The 18,934-nt window shown below is 41.3% G+C and overlaps 1 protein-coding gene across 6 annotated transcripts in view; it reads right to left on the reverse strand.

Moving 5' to 3' along the window:
- The window catches only part of cep112 (centrosomal protein 112), a 163,979-nt gene extending 145,760 nt beyond the window's left edge, over positions 1-18,219 (reverse strand). For 4 of the 6 annotated variants that reach the window (XM_085403831.1, XM_085403830.1, XM_085403826.1 and 1 more), the window contains exons 1-6: positions 18,011-18,206; positions 17,668-17,773; positions 16,644-16,834; positions 16,251-16,414; positions 5,216-5,300; positions 2,478-2,552 (exon numbers count right to left, since the gene is read on the reverse strand). In XM_085403831.1, coding sequence (XP_085259957.1) covers positions 2,478-2,552; positions 5,216-5,300; positions 16,251-16,414; positions 16,644-16,834; positions 17,668-17,767 — 615 coding nt within the window. In that variant the 5' untranslated portion in view covers positions 17,768-17,773; positions 18,011-18,206. Of the gene's footprint in view, positions 1-2,477; positions 2,553-5,215; positions 5,301-16,250; positions 16,415-16,643; positions 16,835-17,667; positions 17,774-18,010 lie in introns of those variants that run through there. The other 2 variants (XM_085403827.1, XM_085403832.1) reach the window with 2 other exon arrangements.
- Between the last annotated feature and the right edge of the window lie 715 nt (positions 18,220-18,934).

The following is an 18,934-nucleotide window of genomic DNA, read 5'->3' on the forward strand; positions in this document are numbered from 1 at the left end:
ATTACAATATGAAACACAGTAGACTGAAAAAGAGCGAGCCACTAAACCACCTGAAAGTAAGCGGGTCACGGTCCATGTCTCTCTGCGGTGTTACATCAATACACCTCACTAACTGTGACACAAACTGCAAAAATATCTGCTGCTTGACAGCCTGCTGTTTTTGCTTGCACTATTTGACATTTGTTTATGACCCCATTACTTTCTTGTGAACTCGCACTATCATACAGCGTTTCGCTCTGATGCACTGGGGCTGTCTGTAGGGGCTGCCAACTAGCAGCAAGATCACGGCTTTTCAAAGCAGCAGAGCCGACTCTAGAGATGACAGCAATGACGCCCAGTAAACAGTTCTGTTGCTAATCTCTTCAACATAGCAATGAAGGAGGAGAACAAGGAGGAAGAGGAGGGAAGTGTGGGACTCATTCGATGTAAAAAAAAAAGGGTGGGGGGGGGATTTAATGCCGTAAGGTGGCACGGCCCACGCAAAGCTAATCCAGAATGAATGGGAAAAAACAGGACCTGAAAAAACCTCAGAGTTTGGGCCTCAAACGTTTAGAGTTACAGTATGAGGATAAAGACAAAATCTTTGCTTTAGGGTGAGTAACTGTGGCTCCCTGCTAAGTCTACACGCAGGTAAAAACAGGTCATACATTTCACTGCAAGTCCTCAACAAAAGGAAACATCCGAGTTAGACCGCTCGACATAACCAGCGCTATAAAAAAAATAAATAAAAAAAAAAACCAGCGCTGCGGTGGTGGGTGCAATGATGTGTGATGAATTGCTACTTAAGTCTGGTGAAGGCCAGAAAACAAATTCACATTCGCCAAGTGATGAATCAATCGATAGTCTTCTAAACTAGTGCCCAGACTGAAAACAAGAATGGGATTTTCTTTTTATATCTACAGACAGCCAGTCATCACATTTGATTGAGCACGGCCCACAGGGCGAGGAAGACATGCAGACTAAATGCTGTGGTGTAATGCTGGCATGGTGCAATGCTAAACTTAGACTCCGTACACATGTATGCCTGTGCACGTACTCTTGCCCTGCATGCCTGCCCACACACACACACTCCTCTAAGCATATGTTTGTCCAGCCTCGCAGCTGGCACGGCGTCCTGTGTCATTGAATCCTGACGTGGATGGATGGATGGACGCACAAGAGGAACAACACTCCAAATCGCAAGGGATGGCTCTCCAGCCAAAAGAGAGGCCATGATTGATAGCTTCCTAGTTTTGGACTGGTGTTGAGCAAGTCGTCGGCACAGCCCTTTTAACCACAGACAGCCAATGGTAGGAGCAACAACTGAACAACTGTATTACATGTGACACAAGTTTAAAAAACTTCTGCCTACAGGTAGTCCTGTGCATATTGCACCCATCTCTAAGGTAGCAAAACTCCCATTTTACATAAAACTAGCTGCTCTAACACACAAACCACATGAAAGTTAAAAACAGATGGAGGTCCAGCTGACTCAGGTTTTGTGTCGAGCTTTCCAAGTCTGAAGCAATTTGTTATACACTGTCCGGTTACCACGTTACCAATGCTGACTGCACTCACTTTATTACATCAGGGTGAAATGAACAACAAATCGATATGGACTGCTTCAGAACATCTAAAGAGATGCTAAAGATGTTCCAGATAAAATGATGCTCAGCTGTGCAGAAATTTCATAGGCGTCGGGCACTTTGAGGCAGCGCATCTATAAAAACTTCTATAAACTTGAGCAGGCCTGTGTGTATTTGTGTGTGAAGGAACATCTGTTGATTTGAAAGATGCAGGCTAGGGGGAGGGTTGCCAAGCAATGCCTCTTATCAGCGTTTCAACACAGAGGAAAGCAGAGCAGCGCGGTGCGCGGCTTCACGTCGGCTGATGGATGCCTCAGATTACCCCTGTACCGAAAGAGAGAGGGAGAATAAAGGGGAGGTAGTCACAGACAGACGGAGAGGACAATGGATTGGAGAAACGTGCAAAAAGTCGGAAAACAGAAAGGGGAGATTTTGCCAAAATATTAGTGGAGAAAGGAGAAAGTCAAAGGTAACAAGCATGTTAAAGAAAACAAAACAAAAAAACAGAAGAAGAAGAAGAAAAAAAAGACAGTCGAAGGGTCATGCAGGTGAGGAGATAGCAACATATGAGGGCAGGGGGCATATCAAGCCCAGGCCTGATGCACTCAGATAGAGAAGATAAGAATGATTCACACATCTTCAATTTCTCAGTTTACACAACCTTTCTCTCGCTCCCCGTCCTACCCTGACATCCTACAATAGCGCCAAACTGCCTAAAGGAAGTGTTTTTAAGAGAACACAGGTGAAAGGCCTCTCAACCCTTTGTTCGAACGGTGCTGTTAACTCTGCGTCACTGCACTACTGATGCGGATGTACTTAGGTGCTCAGACTCACTGCTGTCACTGTGGCGAGCAACAGCACGTTTGACAGCTGCATGTAACAAAGAAGCTCATGGCATGCCCCTGGACTCACCCCCAGGTTCCAGCTGTTGAGACGAGCCTCCAGGTCACTGTCATCGGGAGATATATGGTTTGGCTCCCCATCCACCTGAGGAGGGGGGGGGACAAGGGTGGGATAAAAAAGAAGGGTATCAACAGCAGGAATAAAATGGAAGTTAAGATGGTTGATATGTTTTCTGACAGCGCTCTGATTGGCAGTTTGGCCAGAGGAACAGGCGGTGATGGAGGTTATCACTGCCTGCTGACACAATGTAATTTCTCTCTTGGCAACAACAAAAGGGCTCTTTAAAAGCTTACAGATACACAGTGCACCCACATGTGTTTAACTAACAACCCTCTACTCCCTTGTTATCTCCATTTCTCCACCCTTTGCTCCCTCGCTCTCCTCCCTCTCACATACAGCGCTCCAGATGTTTGGCAGTTCCACATCATTTCCGTCACACAGTAAATTCCGCAAGAGGGGCATATGTGCAGCTCGGCTGCCTGTCATTCTTGTTTTTCTCCAGCCATTTGTTTTACGACGGGGCGCCGGATTTATTTTATGCAGGATAAGTTGAATGCTTGCAGGGGCTTTTGTTGATACAAGATCAGTTTACTCTAGTCGAGGTTGGGCAGCAAGGTTGAAATGGGGGAAATATCTAATAAAGTTGAGAGAGTGATAGGGAAAGGAGATATGTTGTTGAATTTGATTAAGATCTCGTGGAGTGTGGACCTTGGGTGTACCTCAGCAGAACTGCACCGATGCAAAGAAATCGCAGAATGGAATAGCTTGGGATTAAATGCCCTTTCTGATTAAAAAGGCATTAAGGTTCCAGAGCCTCGCCCTCAAACAAACATTTCGATATCTAGGAATGCTGGGTATGCAGGCCACCGGCTGTTCAAAACAGCGTGCTACATTCTCAGAATTGCACCATAAATTCAAAGCATTACTTTTAAATACAGTACTGTGCAAACATCTTGAGGCACCACTTATTTTTTAAATATTTTGATACCTAGAGGTCAGACTTTCATGTCATTTTTGTTAGTGGTCTTGAGCAATAGTTCTCCAGGCTTTTTAAAGGCCTTTCAAAGTTCTTCTTTGGACATTGGCTTCTTTTTCATTAATTTTCATTCCAGTTATACCTGACCATTTTCACAGCAGTGTTTTTATTTGTTAAGCCACTTAACTGGCCTATGAATCATTAACCAAAAAAGTAGCTAACTTAATAGAAGAACCAGTGTTATGTCTGCACATGAAGACATGAAAAGAACCGATTTTTAAACTGTAACTTTGGCCTCTTTATTGACAGTCTGATGTAAACACCACAATTTTTTTCCTATTTCTTTATTAGAATATATGAAAAATAGAAAGATAACATAAGTATAAAATAGTATTTTTGCACAAACAAGATGATTCCCGCAGATTCCCACACTATTAGCTGAAAATGTGGCATATCTCAGCATGGTGTGCAGTCCATCCATCCGTTGTCTTCTGCTCATCCTTTTCAGGGTCGCGGGGAGGCTGGAGCCTATCCCAGCTACCTGGGCAGGGTACACCCCGGATAGGTCACCTGTCTGTCACAGGGCTAACAAATAGAAACAAACAACCATCCCACCCACATTCACATCTATGGGCAATTTAGAATGACCCTAACCTCACTAAACCACGTAAACATAGGCAGAAAATGCAAACTCCATACATAAAAGACCCAGCCAGTTGGTGGAATCCAACTCAGGACCTTCTTGCTGTGAGGCTGACTGACATTGGCTTAATTTCTCAGTACGACAATGGTTCCAAACAACTGTCAGTGTGTGAAAGCATATATAGGTCACTATCAGTCATGGATTCGCCTCCACCAGAGCTCAGACCGTGTGGGATGATTTTGACAGAAAACAGAGCAAACATCCAAATAGGAGCTTTGAATGTCCTTCAAGAAACCTGGAGAACTATTCCTGAACACTACTTAAGGAAATTATAAGAAAGCTTTCCTAAGAGAGTTCAGGGTGTGTTGAAGAATAAAGGTGGTCATATCAAGTATTGGCTTTAAACCTCCTTTACAAGCAGTGTTTTGGTTTATATCCTTATATAATTCCATGTATTCTTTCTACATCAATAAATCACTGCACCTATTTCCCACTTTATAAGGAGATGAAGGGTAGCTCAAGACTATCAATAAACAGGACACAATATTGACAATGTCTCTCAGTGCAATGTGTTTTGCATCCCCTAGTTTTCACACACCTTGGAGGGAGGAGAGAAAAAAAAAAGCACACGGATATACCCCAGTGGGAGGATTCTAACATGTAAATAATGGTTCACAATCATGGATCATAACAAATGCAATAACAGCGGACAGCACCACAAACTGCAACCTGATAAAGAGGTGAAGGAACACCTTTTTAAAAAAACAATATTACAATCATAAAGAAGAAGTTGTAAAGCTGTTTTAAGCTGCACACATTATGTGTGTCAGCTGTGAAGACATTATCGTCATTTTTGCGAAACAGAAACTTGCGGGCACAGGGATTTTCCTCTGACTTCATGGGGAAATGAGTTTAGGAATTCCCAAATTGGTCAACATTAAAGAAGAAAGCAAAACGTTGGGTCTGCTGTTTGTGTTGGCAACAGCAGCCTGGTTGCTGTTAATATTTCATGTCTCATCAACGCTACCTCGCAGGGACCTATAAATCTAATTGCTGAATCGTAACACAAACATGCCGGGGAAGTCCAGAGGTGCGATTAGAAATTCTGAAGAATAGCGATGAACTAACCATTCTTGTAGCTTGTCTGGGTGATTGTCTCAGTGGACTGGAAGACACGGGTCGTGATGCTGCCCTATCCTCATATGGCCTTCTCCTGGAAGAAAAAATTGAGAGACAAACACAAATGTAAAAGGTTAACCTACAATATGTGTGTGCATATCTCTGGAGTCTGCTCAAATCGCTCTTTGCATATGAATGTGCTTGCATAGGCAGCCTGCCTTGCCATTTGCACAGATCAACATCTGGCACTGGCTGCATGGTTTGTGGCCTGCACTTCATCCCATCTGAACAATAAATGTCTCTGCTACACATCAGTCTGTTTCCACGCACAGCCCACGGGCACCAGTCTATGACATGTACAATCGCTTTATAATCGCATATCTCAATTGATGCCTCACATTGCATCCGTCATGGTTTAAACAAGCAGCCTGATGTGGAAAAAAGCTTATATCCACTGACACACATGCAAACAAGTACGCACACACATACATACTCCTCATTCTCACTATTGCCTCTCTCCCACACGCACGCACACACATCTGCATAACTGAGCTAACAATCTCATTAAGCACTGGCGCACACAAGGCACTTAAAGCCCACTGATGCTAATTAAATGAAGATGTTAGAGAAAGCAGGGAGATGTAGGACAACAGTGAAGAATAAAAGAAAAAAGAAAAGCAGCTATCATCTTATAAAGACATCCCATTTCATTGTAGAGGGCACTGTTTCACACTCTCAATGTGGAGCCTCTGGGCATCCTATCACTGCTGTTTTTTTTTAGCATTCCTGGTATTCTAAACCTCATTTCTCATGTCATTTAAATGTCATGTCAGTAAACAATTAGTATTCAACTATCGAAATAAATTTAAAAAAATACAAAGATGCCTGGTTCACTATCAAAGTGGCATGTATTGCCAATAACTAATGCTCTCGGTTGTGTATTGTTATAGTCTGGACCTGCCGGTTCAGATAGAGGGAGAGGAGGTGGAGGTGGTCAACAATAGGGCTGTGCGATATGACCAAAATCTCATATCCCGATATAAGAATTCTATCGTCCCGATAACGATATAAATCACAAAAATGTAACATTTTCTGTAAATTATGTGAATCTCGGGCAGCTCGACTTGCAGGAAGTGTTTCCAGCTGGGCGTCGTGTACCTGGAGTCCAGTGTTTTAACCGATGCATGAAACTATAGATTTTTAGACATAAGTTGTAATGGCCGCCGTTTTCTTTGTGAGTATTTATTACACAGCGTGCTGCGGGGAAAAGCCTGTTCTAACGTTTGAGTCTAAGGTCTATTTTTTTAGCACCTGGCGGCTCTTTTTTGCTTCTCATCCGTAAATAATCTGCTCTTTCACGTGATTCAGTTTATTTTGAAAAGTCTCAACAGGATCTTGAGCTTTATTGTGAAAGGTTTATGGGGAACATAAACAAGCGGACACGCGATGGTGTTACCATTGTTGTTGCTAACGACAACGCATAAAAACAGGCGCTTGTCCGTCAGTAGTGTGGTTATATTAAATATAAGAGAAAGAGAGAAAGAAGAAATTAATATAGCCACTACAGTGACCATCAAAAGGATGAAAAAATATTGCCGTAAACAGTTTATTTTGCGAAATAAATGATAGCATAAAATGAAACGATAGACGTTTTTACGTCATCCGATATATATCGTTATATCGAACAGCCCTAGTCAACAAGTACCTCGGGCTGTGGGTGGACAACAAACTGGACTGGTCATGCAACACAGAGCACCTGTATAAAAAAGCCCAAAGCCGACTGTACTTCCTCAGGAGGCTGAGGTCTTTTAACATCTGCAGGAAGCTCCTGAGGATGTTTTATCAGTCGGTGGTTGCTGGAGTACTTTTCTATGCTGTGGTGTGCTGGGGGAGCAGCACAGCAAAGAAGGACTCATCCAGGCTGGAAAAACTGATCAGGAAGGCTAGCTCTGTGGTCGGCATGAAGCTGGACACTCTGGTGACAGTGGCAGAGAAAAGGACACTAAAAAAAATTGCTGGACATTATGGACAATGCTGGGCATCCTCTGCACATGGCCATAAACAACCAGAGGAGTCTGTTCAGTGACAGTTTGCTTCTCCCAAAGACAAGAACCAACAAACTCCTTTGTCCCACACGCCATCAAACTGTTTAACTCCTCTCTGGAGGGGAGAGGGAAGGGAAACAGGGGGACAAAGGAGGGGGGGACAACTAAGCTGTAGTGCCTTTTCACTGTGCAATACTTTTTGCTAATATTCAACGGTGCAATAGACTTCAATAATTGAAATGTGCAATTCCCTTGTATTTTTATTCCTATTTATGTTATTTATCCATTTTGTATACTCTTTATTTATATATGTCTCTGTATTTATATATGTGTATATATTGTATTCTGCTCACAGTCTGTAACTTCTGTCGGTGCTGTGCTATTTGGAAACCGAATTTCCCAGAGGAACCCACCTGAGGGATTAATAAAGTTTTTATCTCTAATCTCTCTAAGACACATGAAGGGAAATGGACTGCTTTTTAGGTTCACAAAACCCAAAAGGCTTCTTAAGTTCTGAAAGATAAACTTGGGTGTCTAACCCCTAGTGGGGTTGCCACCTTGGAGCATGTCTTGACAGTCATTCGGTGAGTCCTTATAGTCACGAGCCAAGTTGTGAAAACGTTACCATATCCTGTCATAATGTGAGTAATTAAGGTCATCTGGGTAAATGTGTGATCATCTTATTATGATGCATCCCATAAAAGAGACCTTGGTCTCAATAACAGATCATTAAATGAACCTAAACTCATTGAACTGATAATTAGTGCAACTGTATCACTAACAGAATTGCTTACATAACTTTTGCAACAAGTTTAGACAATTAGAACTTATCCTATAATTTATCTTTGGTGGCTTTGCCTATCATTTATTATAATGGACTTGTCAATCAACTCTTTGTGTAGTATCTAGGTATAGTTCGCTGATTTATGCGACATTTTTGGCTAATATTTCTTTGGGAATTACCTTGTTGGTGTAAAAATACTATTTCATGCCTACTGAACTCGTCTATCAATGGCATTTTTGTAGATTCAACTAGAGCTGGGCGATAGAACGATAACGATATGTATCGCGATATAACTTTTACTCGATAGAGAAATTAAGCTATCGCGATAGACCTTGCCGCTCTTGTCCTCTTAAAAAAAAAAAAAAAAAAAAAAAAGGTCAGCCAATCCAAATTAAGTAGCGCAGAGCCGAACCAATCACAGCCGCAGCGTCACGTGGCGTGACTTGTTACAGCACAAGTGCCAAGCCGCACGTGTGTTTGTTTGGGAAGCAGCCAGCGGGTAATGGAGCCAGCGCGTAATGGAGGAAATGAGTGTGCCGACTAGAAAAATCAACCGAGCGTGACCGAAGAGAAAACAGATGATGGTTCCAACGCCGGAGAGATTGTCGAACGGAAGAGCCATAGAAGTTCCGTAGTGTGAAGGTATTTCGGCTATTTCAAGTCTGACAAAAAACAGAGTAGCGTGCACTGTAAATTGTGCCGAAAGCAAGTCTGGAAATACAATAAACTGGTGCATGCGTCACACTGTGCGCCACGTTATTGTTTCGGTGAAATGAATTTCTACAATACTGTTACTGTTAATTCTACTCTCTGCAGTGTTTAAATGCTTACATACACACACAGTTACTGTCCCTCCACACATACGACTCGGTTCTGCTTCTATGCCCCAGCTTTGTTTACTTTTTCCCACCGAGGCTTCTAGACTTCTGATTGGCCAATATTTCTGCACGGTTAGGAATCTAGCGCCACCTGCTGCTTTGGCATGTTCATAGCAGCGTTTTCCTTCATTTCTGCCTTTATGTGTGGACGGGATTATTTTTTAAAACGAAAAAGGAAAATCTCCGTTTTCAAAAATACCCGTGTACGTGTGGACGTAGCCTCAGTCTCTGACTGGAAGCGCTAATTCGTCATTCGGCTTTTGTCAGACTAAAGTAACTGTTAAAACTGTTTGAAAAGCTAAGCTATACAACAAGGAGAGATTGAGAATTTCCTTTTAGTTCTCAGTTTATTTGATATTGACAAAAGTTAGTCAGTTTTGTCTGTTCTTCTGTAAAACAAACTAAGATTTATTTTTAGAATTAATATTTTGTTTCTAAGTGGAATTGACAATTTAGTCTGTTTCGTTTGTTCTATTTTGAAACTTAAACGCTTTAGCGGCTGCCTTTTGTGTAGTTTGCAATATTTGCCTTTATTTATCTGAAAAAGTCTCATGTTCCTTAAGTACATCTACCCTGTTGAACTTATTATGGGAAATAAATATTTAAATAAAAACAAGCTGCTGATTATTTCACATTTTACTTGTGAGCAACGGCACATTTAAATCTTACAAATATAGTTATTTGGCTTATATCGTGATAGATATCGTTATCGCCTGAAATGAAAAAAACATATCGTGATATGAAAAAATCTCATATCGCCCAGCTCTAGATTCAACTAAAGATACTGGAACAAAAGGCTATTAGCAACAAAGAGGCTAAAAATACAATTTAAAATTAGTCCATTCATGTTTAGACAACACTCATGCATACCATTAGTTTGTTGCCTTTTTATGCTTGAATGATTTATAGGTTAGTGTTAAGTGGCATAACAAACAAGAACATTCCTTTGCAAATGGTCAGATACATTTGACTGGACAATCAATGTCCTAAAAAAATCCTTTGAAAAAATCTTCAAAAGACCTGGAGAACTATAGACCAAGACCACTTTAATAAATGACGAGGAAATCTTCCTCCTTGTCTGCTCAATACTTCTTCACTGCACTGTATTTATCATGTTATTAAGTTGTTGTACCAAAGAGAGTGGCGTAAATAGGATTCTGATCTAATAACACACTTGTAATTGACACTGGTGATGTTACAACATACTGATTAGATGTAGAAATGATTGTCCCATTTCTTTATATGTAGCATTTACAAAATAGTTCATTTTGGAGTGTTTAATAGCTGGAAGAAGTCCGGTAGCGCTCGAGTCTATTTCATATGTTACAGCTTCTGTAGATGCAGAGTTGATTTCACAAAAACATGGCGCAGTCTAATATCACTTCTGAGAAACTAGTCAGTGGATGTCAAGAATGAACTGAAATGAATGCTTTACATCACTCACAATAAATTCCAATATTGTTTCATTAGTCTGTGAATAATTATGTGAAGACACTTCAAAAGAAAGAGTTTCCATCTCTAAGCATGTGTCCACACACACACACACACACACACACACACACACACACACACACACACACACACACACACACACACACACACACACACACACACACAGAACATGGATAAGGGGGCCAAGCTTTGCAATTTTGGGCCTCTAAGTCAACAGGTGGATGAGGATAATTGAATCAGATGTGTCTGGAGTCTGAGGCCCAGAGATCAAAGCAGTGGCAAGTCAGGCCAGAGCTACACACACACACGCGCGCACACACAAGAAAATGAGAAAACCATGTAGACCTTCAGAAGCTGCAGCTTGGCTGATTAAAGAAACCTGACATCCATACACCAGTCTGACCTCCAGGTGCAGAGCCAGTGGGTCCGGGTCTCAGGCTTCGGGCACCCTCACTAAAGCAGTCTGACCTTGGGACACTAACATCCCTCTGCCCCCACCTATTCTCCACCATAACCCTACACCACCTGGAGGGGGGAGAGGGGGGGGACGACAAAAGGAGAGTGGGGGCCTGTGAGCACGAGATGTGAGGCTTTTCAATCAACATCAACAACTGACTTCAGAAAATGCAGAGGATTTATTATCCATCCTTTCAATTTAGCAATGAAACATCTTTAAACATAAGACATTATATGAAACACAGATTATGTTTTATATGATCTGCTGACCAATGCAGATTGGCTGCTTTTATGTCCCACAGCATTGCTGTACCTGGACTGCTGCTATATACGAAGCGGTAGCTCTATCTGGTGGCTAAATAAGGAATTAGAAATACCACAGCTTAAGAGGAAAGCATGCTTGGAATTCAATATTTCTGACTAATGCTACAAAATATTATCAGCTAAACACACACATATACACAACATGCCACATCCACTTGTGTGTGATCTCAAAACCTCCGAAAAAAACCAGCACAATTTTACATTTAGACATTGAAACCCGAACCGGCCAGCTTCAGAAGCTAAACGTAGCCCTGCCTATCACCTGACTAATGGTGCGTGAAACAGATCAAATGCTGCCACATCACAGGGAGGGACTCAGATGAGTTCCTTCTATTTAATCTTATCTAAATGAGAGAGACACATAAAAGGACTCTTGGTCTGGCTAATTTTCTCCATCAGGACATTAGTCTGTGATCTGAAGGTCTTTCATGGTCTTATCCTAATCAGACACCATGGTACTCAGCAGTCTGCTTGCCACAAAAATCCCCTCTATCCACACCCTCTAAAGCTGTAACTAACTGAAGGTAGCCACACGTTTTCTTTTACATCATCTGTAATTCAAGTTCGAGCACCTACTAAGCAAACAGATACAGGCCTATGGCCATACATGGATAAGACTCATTTAAACAATATGAGCAAGTCATATAAAATAAAGCCCAGGAGCAGAGACAGTTTGGAAAAGACACCAGGGCTGATGCAGAGAGTTGGTAGTTAACCAAATCAAGATCTTTTGTAACTGTGGGAAGAAACCCACAAAGACAAAAGGAGAACATGCTTGTGCCACACAGCAAGGCCCCACCAGGCCTCTTTGTTCAAAACGTTCACACCCGTCTCGCTGTGAGGTGACAGAGCTAACTACCACGCTGCCTAATCATAATGACTCCACAGCCGACAGAAAAACTTTGAATTAAATATGGCAGCGGCGGGCCTGTGCTTCTTCTTACACAGTGCCCTGGTGTATATTAAGCTCTCTTTAATGCACTTACAGTGCTCTCTTTTTATTATGCTAATGAGTTTATGAAGCCACTGGGCGGTGATTTGCCTTTCCTTGTTAACTGCAGTGAAAAATCAATGAGCCATTACTAACGTCACTTTGTTGAGCTTCTGAACTGCCTTGAGTCAGATGAAATATCTAAAAGCATGCTAGGATGCTTAATGTTTTAGCGAGGCGTGTTATACACATAGATGTATACCTGAGCAGCACAAGCGTCTTTAAAACACAGGCCAATTTTAAAAGTCAATATTTTTTTTAGGCATTTGACTGATGTTCAAAAAGAAATGAAAGCCAAACAATTAAAGAAAACGGAGAACATACTAATGAGCTACCAAGCTTTATTCTTCTCTTTATCTGCTCTGTGGGGGTTACACCTCAAGTTCAACAATTGGTAAAGTGTAAAGAGGGGAGGAACAGAAAGATGGATAGAGAATACGAGAGGTTCATCCTCTCATGCTGTTTTGAAGTATTTCTCTTTGAAAAGTCAGAACGGACAGCTCACGCGGACTGATGCAACAACTTGGCAATGTCTTTGGCTTTTTCAGACAGCGCTGCTGAGCAAATACGATGGGCAATCATTCACAAAAGCTGCGTGTATCCAGTTTCACAGCAAAGTTCAGTATTTTAAGTCTGGTAGAAGAACTTTAAAACAGAATGCTTCAATAAATACCTTAAACATTAGCACCTTATATATCTGACAAAAAAAATGTTTGGGTTTTTGTTTTCCCACTTTCTTTTTTATAGAGAATTAAATTCAAAAGGAGAAACAGGAGGAAGAGCTTACCAATCATGCAGTAACATGCCATCATCCTACTATACATACCAATTATTGTTTGAACTCTCATTTCATAGAAAACAAAGGACATGATTGCCAGGATGTCTCGCTGCCTTTTTAATAAGCAACTGAACTTTTCAAGAGATAAAAGATATTATATTTTATATGCAAATGAGTTTGTCTTTTTGTTTGTTTCCCACTGAATCAGATTCTGCTCATTTATCAAATGAGGAAGCAGCTTGCCAGCTTAATGCAAACAGTTCTTTAATGCATCAAAAGCACTGTCAAAAACACTTAAGATCTGTCTCACAGCAACTTTCTTTCAGTGAGACAATATTTATATTGTCTCAATATACACTTGGTAATTTACATAGCAGCTTCCTGCTATAGAGAAAAAAAAATCCTTAACCACTTAGACGCTGTTATCTGTGTTAGGAGACACTGCAGTGAAGCTGCAAATTATTCACTGATAAACCTGTGAAATACATCAGAAAATACGTTCAGCTTCAAACGCTAGCCCTATCTGTTTGTATGCACTTTCTATATGCTGGTCAGTCAGATCACTGAATTAATTTCCATTCATACTAGCCTGATCATGTATCACTCCAGACAGGAAGCAGATCAAAACTGAGGGGTTTTAAAAATCTGTATTGTATTTAGAGAAACCTACAAAGCAGACTGACAGCTCTTCATTGTGTCGTACTGCAAATTATACACTGAACAAAAAAAAGGAATAAATAAGCCTAGCTGATGTAGGGGAGGTCACAATTTACCACAACCGAAGCCAAGACTAGACTAGAACCAAGAACCCACTTAAGAAATAGACCATGTAAAACTGATCAACATCAGTCTTTAAAAAAAAAAACCCAATACCCAATAAGAACTATAATGGGATGCCCATGCATGATAATATAGGCAGAGATCATAATCACTAACTCCTGATGCACACACAGGCCTTTTATTTTGGAAGCAAGCCTGAAATATGACAGAAACCGCTCAGTTCAGAAAAGAGAAACAACAGTTACCCCTAGCAGGCGTTTAAGGGGAAAATGTTAAGGTACTTAAGCCAGGCAACACCCACAATTGCTGTGCAAGCCATTTTGCAACCTGCTACCATCCCTGCTCCACCTTTCATTCTCAGGCAGTGTTGTATCTGTTCCCATTGATGCCTGTTCTGTTCTGTGTTGTCAGTCTTGCTGCGGCTCTCCTCACTACAAGATTTCCATGCAGGGAGACAGATGCCTTCCTGGGCCCAGAAAGCCCCACAGCCATGCCACCAAAAATAAATTAACAGATGGAAATATCAGCTTAAAACAAAAAAACAAACAAAAAAAGTGTAGGTGTCCCGACTGAAAGAAAGTAAACCATGAAAATGCATAAAAAATAACTTTAAAAAATGTTTTAAGGAATCCTTAAAATATACATATACTCCAATTATACATTATACATCAGGGGTCAGCAACCCTGGGCACGCGTGCCACAGTTGGCACGCGAAGGGTTAACTGATGGCACGACCATAGTTGGACTGGCCACCGATGATTTTTTTTTTTTTTTTGTAACGGTATAAACAATAAAAGATGGTGGATTGGCCAGATGCTGGCAGATGTGTAAAAATAACTCAGTTGTTTGGTGGTGGCTATGGCGGAGCTGCCACAAGAGGCCAGGTGGATGAGGGAAAGGTGAGGCAGGAGGAGGAGGAGAGACCCGAGGCGGCCACCGGTCCGAGTGTCAGGTGAACTGAACTTCAGGTAAGAAGTTATGACCTGCAGTCTATCTGGGTCAGATATAAACCAAGTTTAGGTGGAGTTTATTTTCGTTGTGCTGAGTTTTTACAATCAGTTACAATAACTCGTAAGGCGTACTAGCTAGCATCACGGAGTTTCTATACAGCTGGGTGAATGCTATGATTTTACTGATAGTGAACTTTATTTTATTCATAAGGTTAGTTAGTAGAGTTGCCAACCGTGCTGTAAAAATGGAATCGTCCCGTATTCAGAGAAAATATCACGCGTTTTGTATTGAGCTGAAAAGGAACACAGTTTGTCCCGTACTTCAGCTAGAATGGAAAAGACACAAAGCTGGATTTATTCTGCTTTTTTATGGTGTCAGCTGCCTCTTCTTCTCTCATTCAATCTTGAAACTGATCAATGATCAGCTGATCGGTATTTCTGACGCAAGTCCCGTTTCTCCTTTGTTTATCGCCCACTTTGCGCCAGAAAGAGGAAACCAGCAGATGCCGCACTAAACAACAACAGCACGTTTAAGCTTGATCAGCTGTTGTTAGAATGTATTTAATACTAATTTCTAGTATCGGCTGATGTTTGCTGCAAACACAGCTGTAAAAGCTGCTGGTCATGATATCGGTTTGGATATGTGGTCAGAGGGAAACATGAAGATGAAACCAGGAGATGTCCTTACTGAATCATCAGGGCTGAACAGGTGATGGAGAAACAGGTTTACCTTTTAGGTGGCATGAATGAGTTGAAGGGAAGTTATGAACCGTTTCTGAGAGACAAATAACACCAGGATCCTTTTTTATGTAGCTGACAGCTGGTAACTGTGCAGGGGCGGGTCTAGCAAAGTTTTGCCAGGGGGGCCACGTAGCGCATTAACAGGGAAAGGGGGGCACAAAGAAATACTTTTCTTTCTTATTCTCATTTAAAATGTCTAGCTTTTATTAAATAATTATCTGAACTTACAACCAAAGTTTGTTATCTGATGTACAACGTATAGAAATTATACATATGTCAACAAGACAGTGTAAATCACTGTCACAACAGCATTTGTTTTTATTCAAAGGCTTTATGGCTTTTCCTATAATACCTGGTGGGCCGGTCTTTAGTCAAAATGCCCGGGCTGATGTTTTTGTCCCAGTCCAGCCCTGGGCACGACATGCAGTGAATTAATCTGAGAGGGTGCATTAAAAAATAAATGGCCGGGCCAGCGGTGCACATCGCAAATTAGCTCGCATAGACACATTAGTTGTGCCGCGTCTTAATGATGGTATCTTAGCTAACAACCCCAACTACCAGATTCAACTTGTAATTGGCTAAAAATCACTTAGCCTAGTGGTGAGAGGGACGTTGATAGCTGGCAGTTTTTTTCAAGCGATGTTGAAATTTCCACATTCCGACACTTCAAATGCTTCAGGAGCTCTCCGCTCAGCGCAGTAACTGTTAATATAGAGCGTTATTAAATTTATTGCTAATTGCTAATATGGCACATTGACTTCTGAGGAAATTTTAGATGGCACTCGTCACCAAAAAGGTTGCCTACCCCTGTTATACATATACTCCAACACAATTAGACCTTGTAGGTCATCTTCATTGACAATACCTGTGATGATCTTTAACAGGTGTAGAACTGGGTTTGTCCTTAAACAGATCCATTGTTAAACTGTCATCAGAACAGCCACTCAGCTCCCCCGTCACCCAGTCGGGCAGGCTTCTAACACCGTGCTCCACACTCAGGCTGCTCAGTGGCTCATCAAAGTAGATGGACTAGAAATTAAAATTAAGTACAAGGTTCAGAAGATGAAGGTTCGGTTGGCTAGTCATAAACTCTCTGTTTAAACAATCCACTGCAATAGTGCATATAAAGTACCAGTCAAAGGTTTGGACACACTCACTCGTTGAAATGAATGGGTGACAGTTTTCAAACTTTCTGAAGTGGTTAAAACCAGTTGTCAGCACAGGAAAATATACGACTTGTTGAAGCAATAACTCTTACCATGTATGTAGGAAGTGTTTTAAGGCTTCCTGGCTCTGGTTTGCTGGTGAAAGGCCCATCCAGGACCCCTCTTTTGAGCATCTGAAGGAGCAAACGGGCATACATGTTGCGGTTCTTGCGACCAATCAGACCTGAACCACATGTGGCTGGGTCGCACAGCTTCTTTATCCATTGGGCACAGCGCTGACGCTCTGAGAAGACAAGGAGAGGAAGGATCACTAACCATGATGTAATAACTTTTTTTTTTGCAATAGCGTTTATACATCACTATTATATTTAATCATTAGTAATTATTCAACTTTGGCTCTCTCTCATTGCTTGCCTTTTGTCCTGTCTCTCGTCTTTCCCTTCAACCCCCAACTAGTTGCAGCTGGAGGCATCGTTCTTTTAAAAGGGAGGTTTTCCTTCCCACTACCAAGTGCTTGCTCACAGGGGACGGCTGATTGTTGGGGTTTCTTTTTTATATTGTAAGTCTTTTATATTACCATGTAAGCACCTTGAGGTGACTGCTGATATTAATTAGTGATGCATAAATAAAATGGAATTGAAAACTGAATGACATGACTAACATATCAGATACAGGGTAGTGTGGAGGCTATAGCCATTCACAGCTGTCATTCGGTGCAAATTCACAACAACAAAAGCGGGTTACGGGTTGTTAGTCTAGGGCTGTTTGTACTTGGGGTGACTGTGGCTCAGATATTATAAGCAGATTGTCTGGCGAGCTGATGGTAACTCTGTCATTCCACAGGTCGAAGACTCCTTGGAAGAAAAACTCAACCCTAGCTTTTACCTATGTCTAAATGCTTAAAGCATTCACACACATTCACACTCGTATGGATGCTTTAAAGCATTTAGACATAGATAAAAGCCCTGTATGACCGTGTGTGTTATTGGGTGACTGAGACTTGTAGTTGTAAGCACTTTGAGCAGAATTAAATTCAAAAGAATGACTATTCAAGTACCAATCCATTTACCATTTAAACCCGGTTTGAAGCGTAATGCGTAGGCAATAACGGCTCACCTGTCTTGCTTGGGTGTTTGAGGACATATGGCTTCATGTCCAGCAGAAAATGGTCAAACTCAGTGTCCAGTCTCTCCGATGACAGCTCATATTTGCTCATGGTGATCTATAAGAAGTATGCAAGTGAAAAAAGACACTAACAACGAGTACGCTGTGCTGCTTTGTTGACAAACACTACATATATTAACATTAGTTAAACAGTGATCCAAAGCGGAAACCTTACGACACATGGCAGCATGCTAACATTAACTAAAATAACCAGCATATTTAAAAAACCGAAACTCTAATTATTAGCTACTTGACTGGGACTCGAGCAGTGCATTAGCAAACATGTTGCAAATACCGTTAGCCGAGCTAAAGCGAGCAAACGTAACGCTCGTCCTTTCCTCTCTTACGGTTTCGTTTGGCTTTCACGAGCAGAACGAGAACGCGCTAAAACAGGGCACACTGTTAGTGAACATGTAAAAACTTAACCAAAAAGCGGCGTCCCCTGAGCACTGATTCCGCCGCTCAAAACGGTTCAAAACTTTAGCGTCCTCCAGCTACGCAACATCCGTTTTCCGCAGACATGCAGCGTCTCCATGTTGCCATAGAAACACGTCTCCTTTGCGTCCGTAAACGTACATAAGTATGTGTACATATTTGTCCCTGGCATTTTACAGCTTAATAAGTTTATTCAATCATTTATATGCAGCTCGTGGTCTCTGGTTTGCTCACACCTTTATTTTCCAGCTTGTTTTAAGATACGTCTATAAAGTCTATTCTTAAATAATATATATATATATATATATATATATATATATATATATATATATAAGGCCGAGTGGTATCAAATGCAGTCAAATCTTTCTGCACTGTAGCCACGGATGTATCAGATCTAGCTCAAGTCCACACGATGGCGCTAAACGCCCGCAGTTTTATTTGCATTCAGTAAGTGATGGACGTTTCCTTCAAGTGATCCTCGTATGTTTTTCTTACTCCAGTGTAAAAAGGAGCAGAATAGTAAAGCCATTTCCTAGCTTTTTTTCTTTTCTTTTGTTTTTATTTAGCACTGGTGAAACTTTTCAGAATCCCAGCTGATGGTATAGAGTCGTTTTTAACAAGTACAGCAAATAAGGAAATAGTTGGGTGCTTACAGAAAATCGAATCCATAGAGAGTGCACTTTGCGCATTCTTTTAGGGATAATTAAATATAGTTGACCCATTCTGATGTACCATTAGTGAGCATATGTTTTTACTTTGCTAGAAAATAAAATTGTCTTCCAAC

The sequence above is a fragment of the Rhamphochromis longiceps genome, linkage group LG4 (genome assembly GCF_057381845.1).
Source record: "Rhamphochromis longiceps isolate RC_006_pf linkage group LG4, R_longiceps_female_GT1.1, whole genome shotgun sequence".
Taxonomy (NCBI): Eukaryota; Metazoa; Chordata; class Actinopteri; order Cichliformes; family Cichlidae; genus Rhamphochromis; species Rhamphochromis longiceps.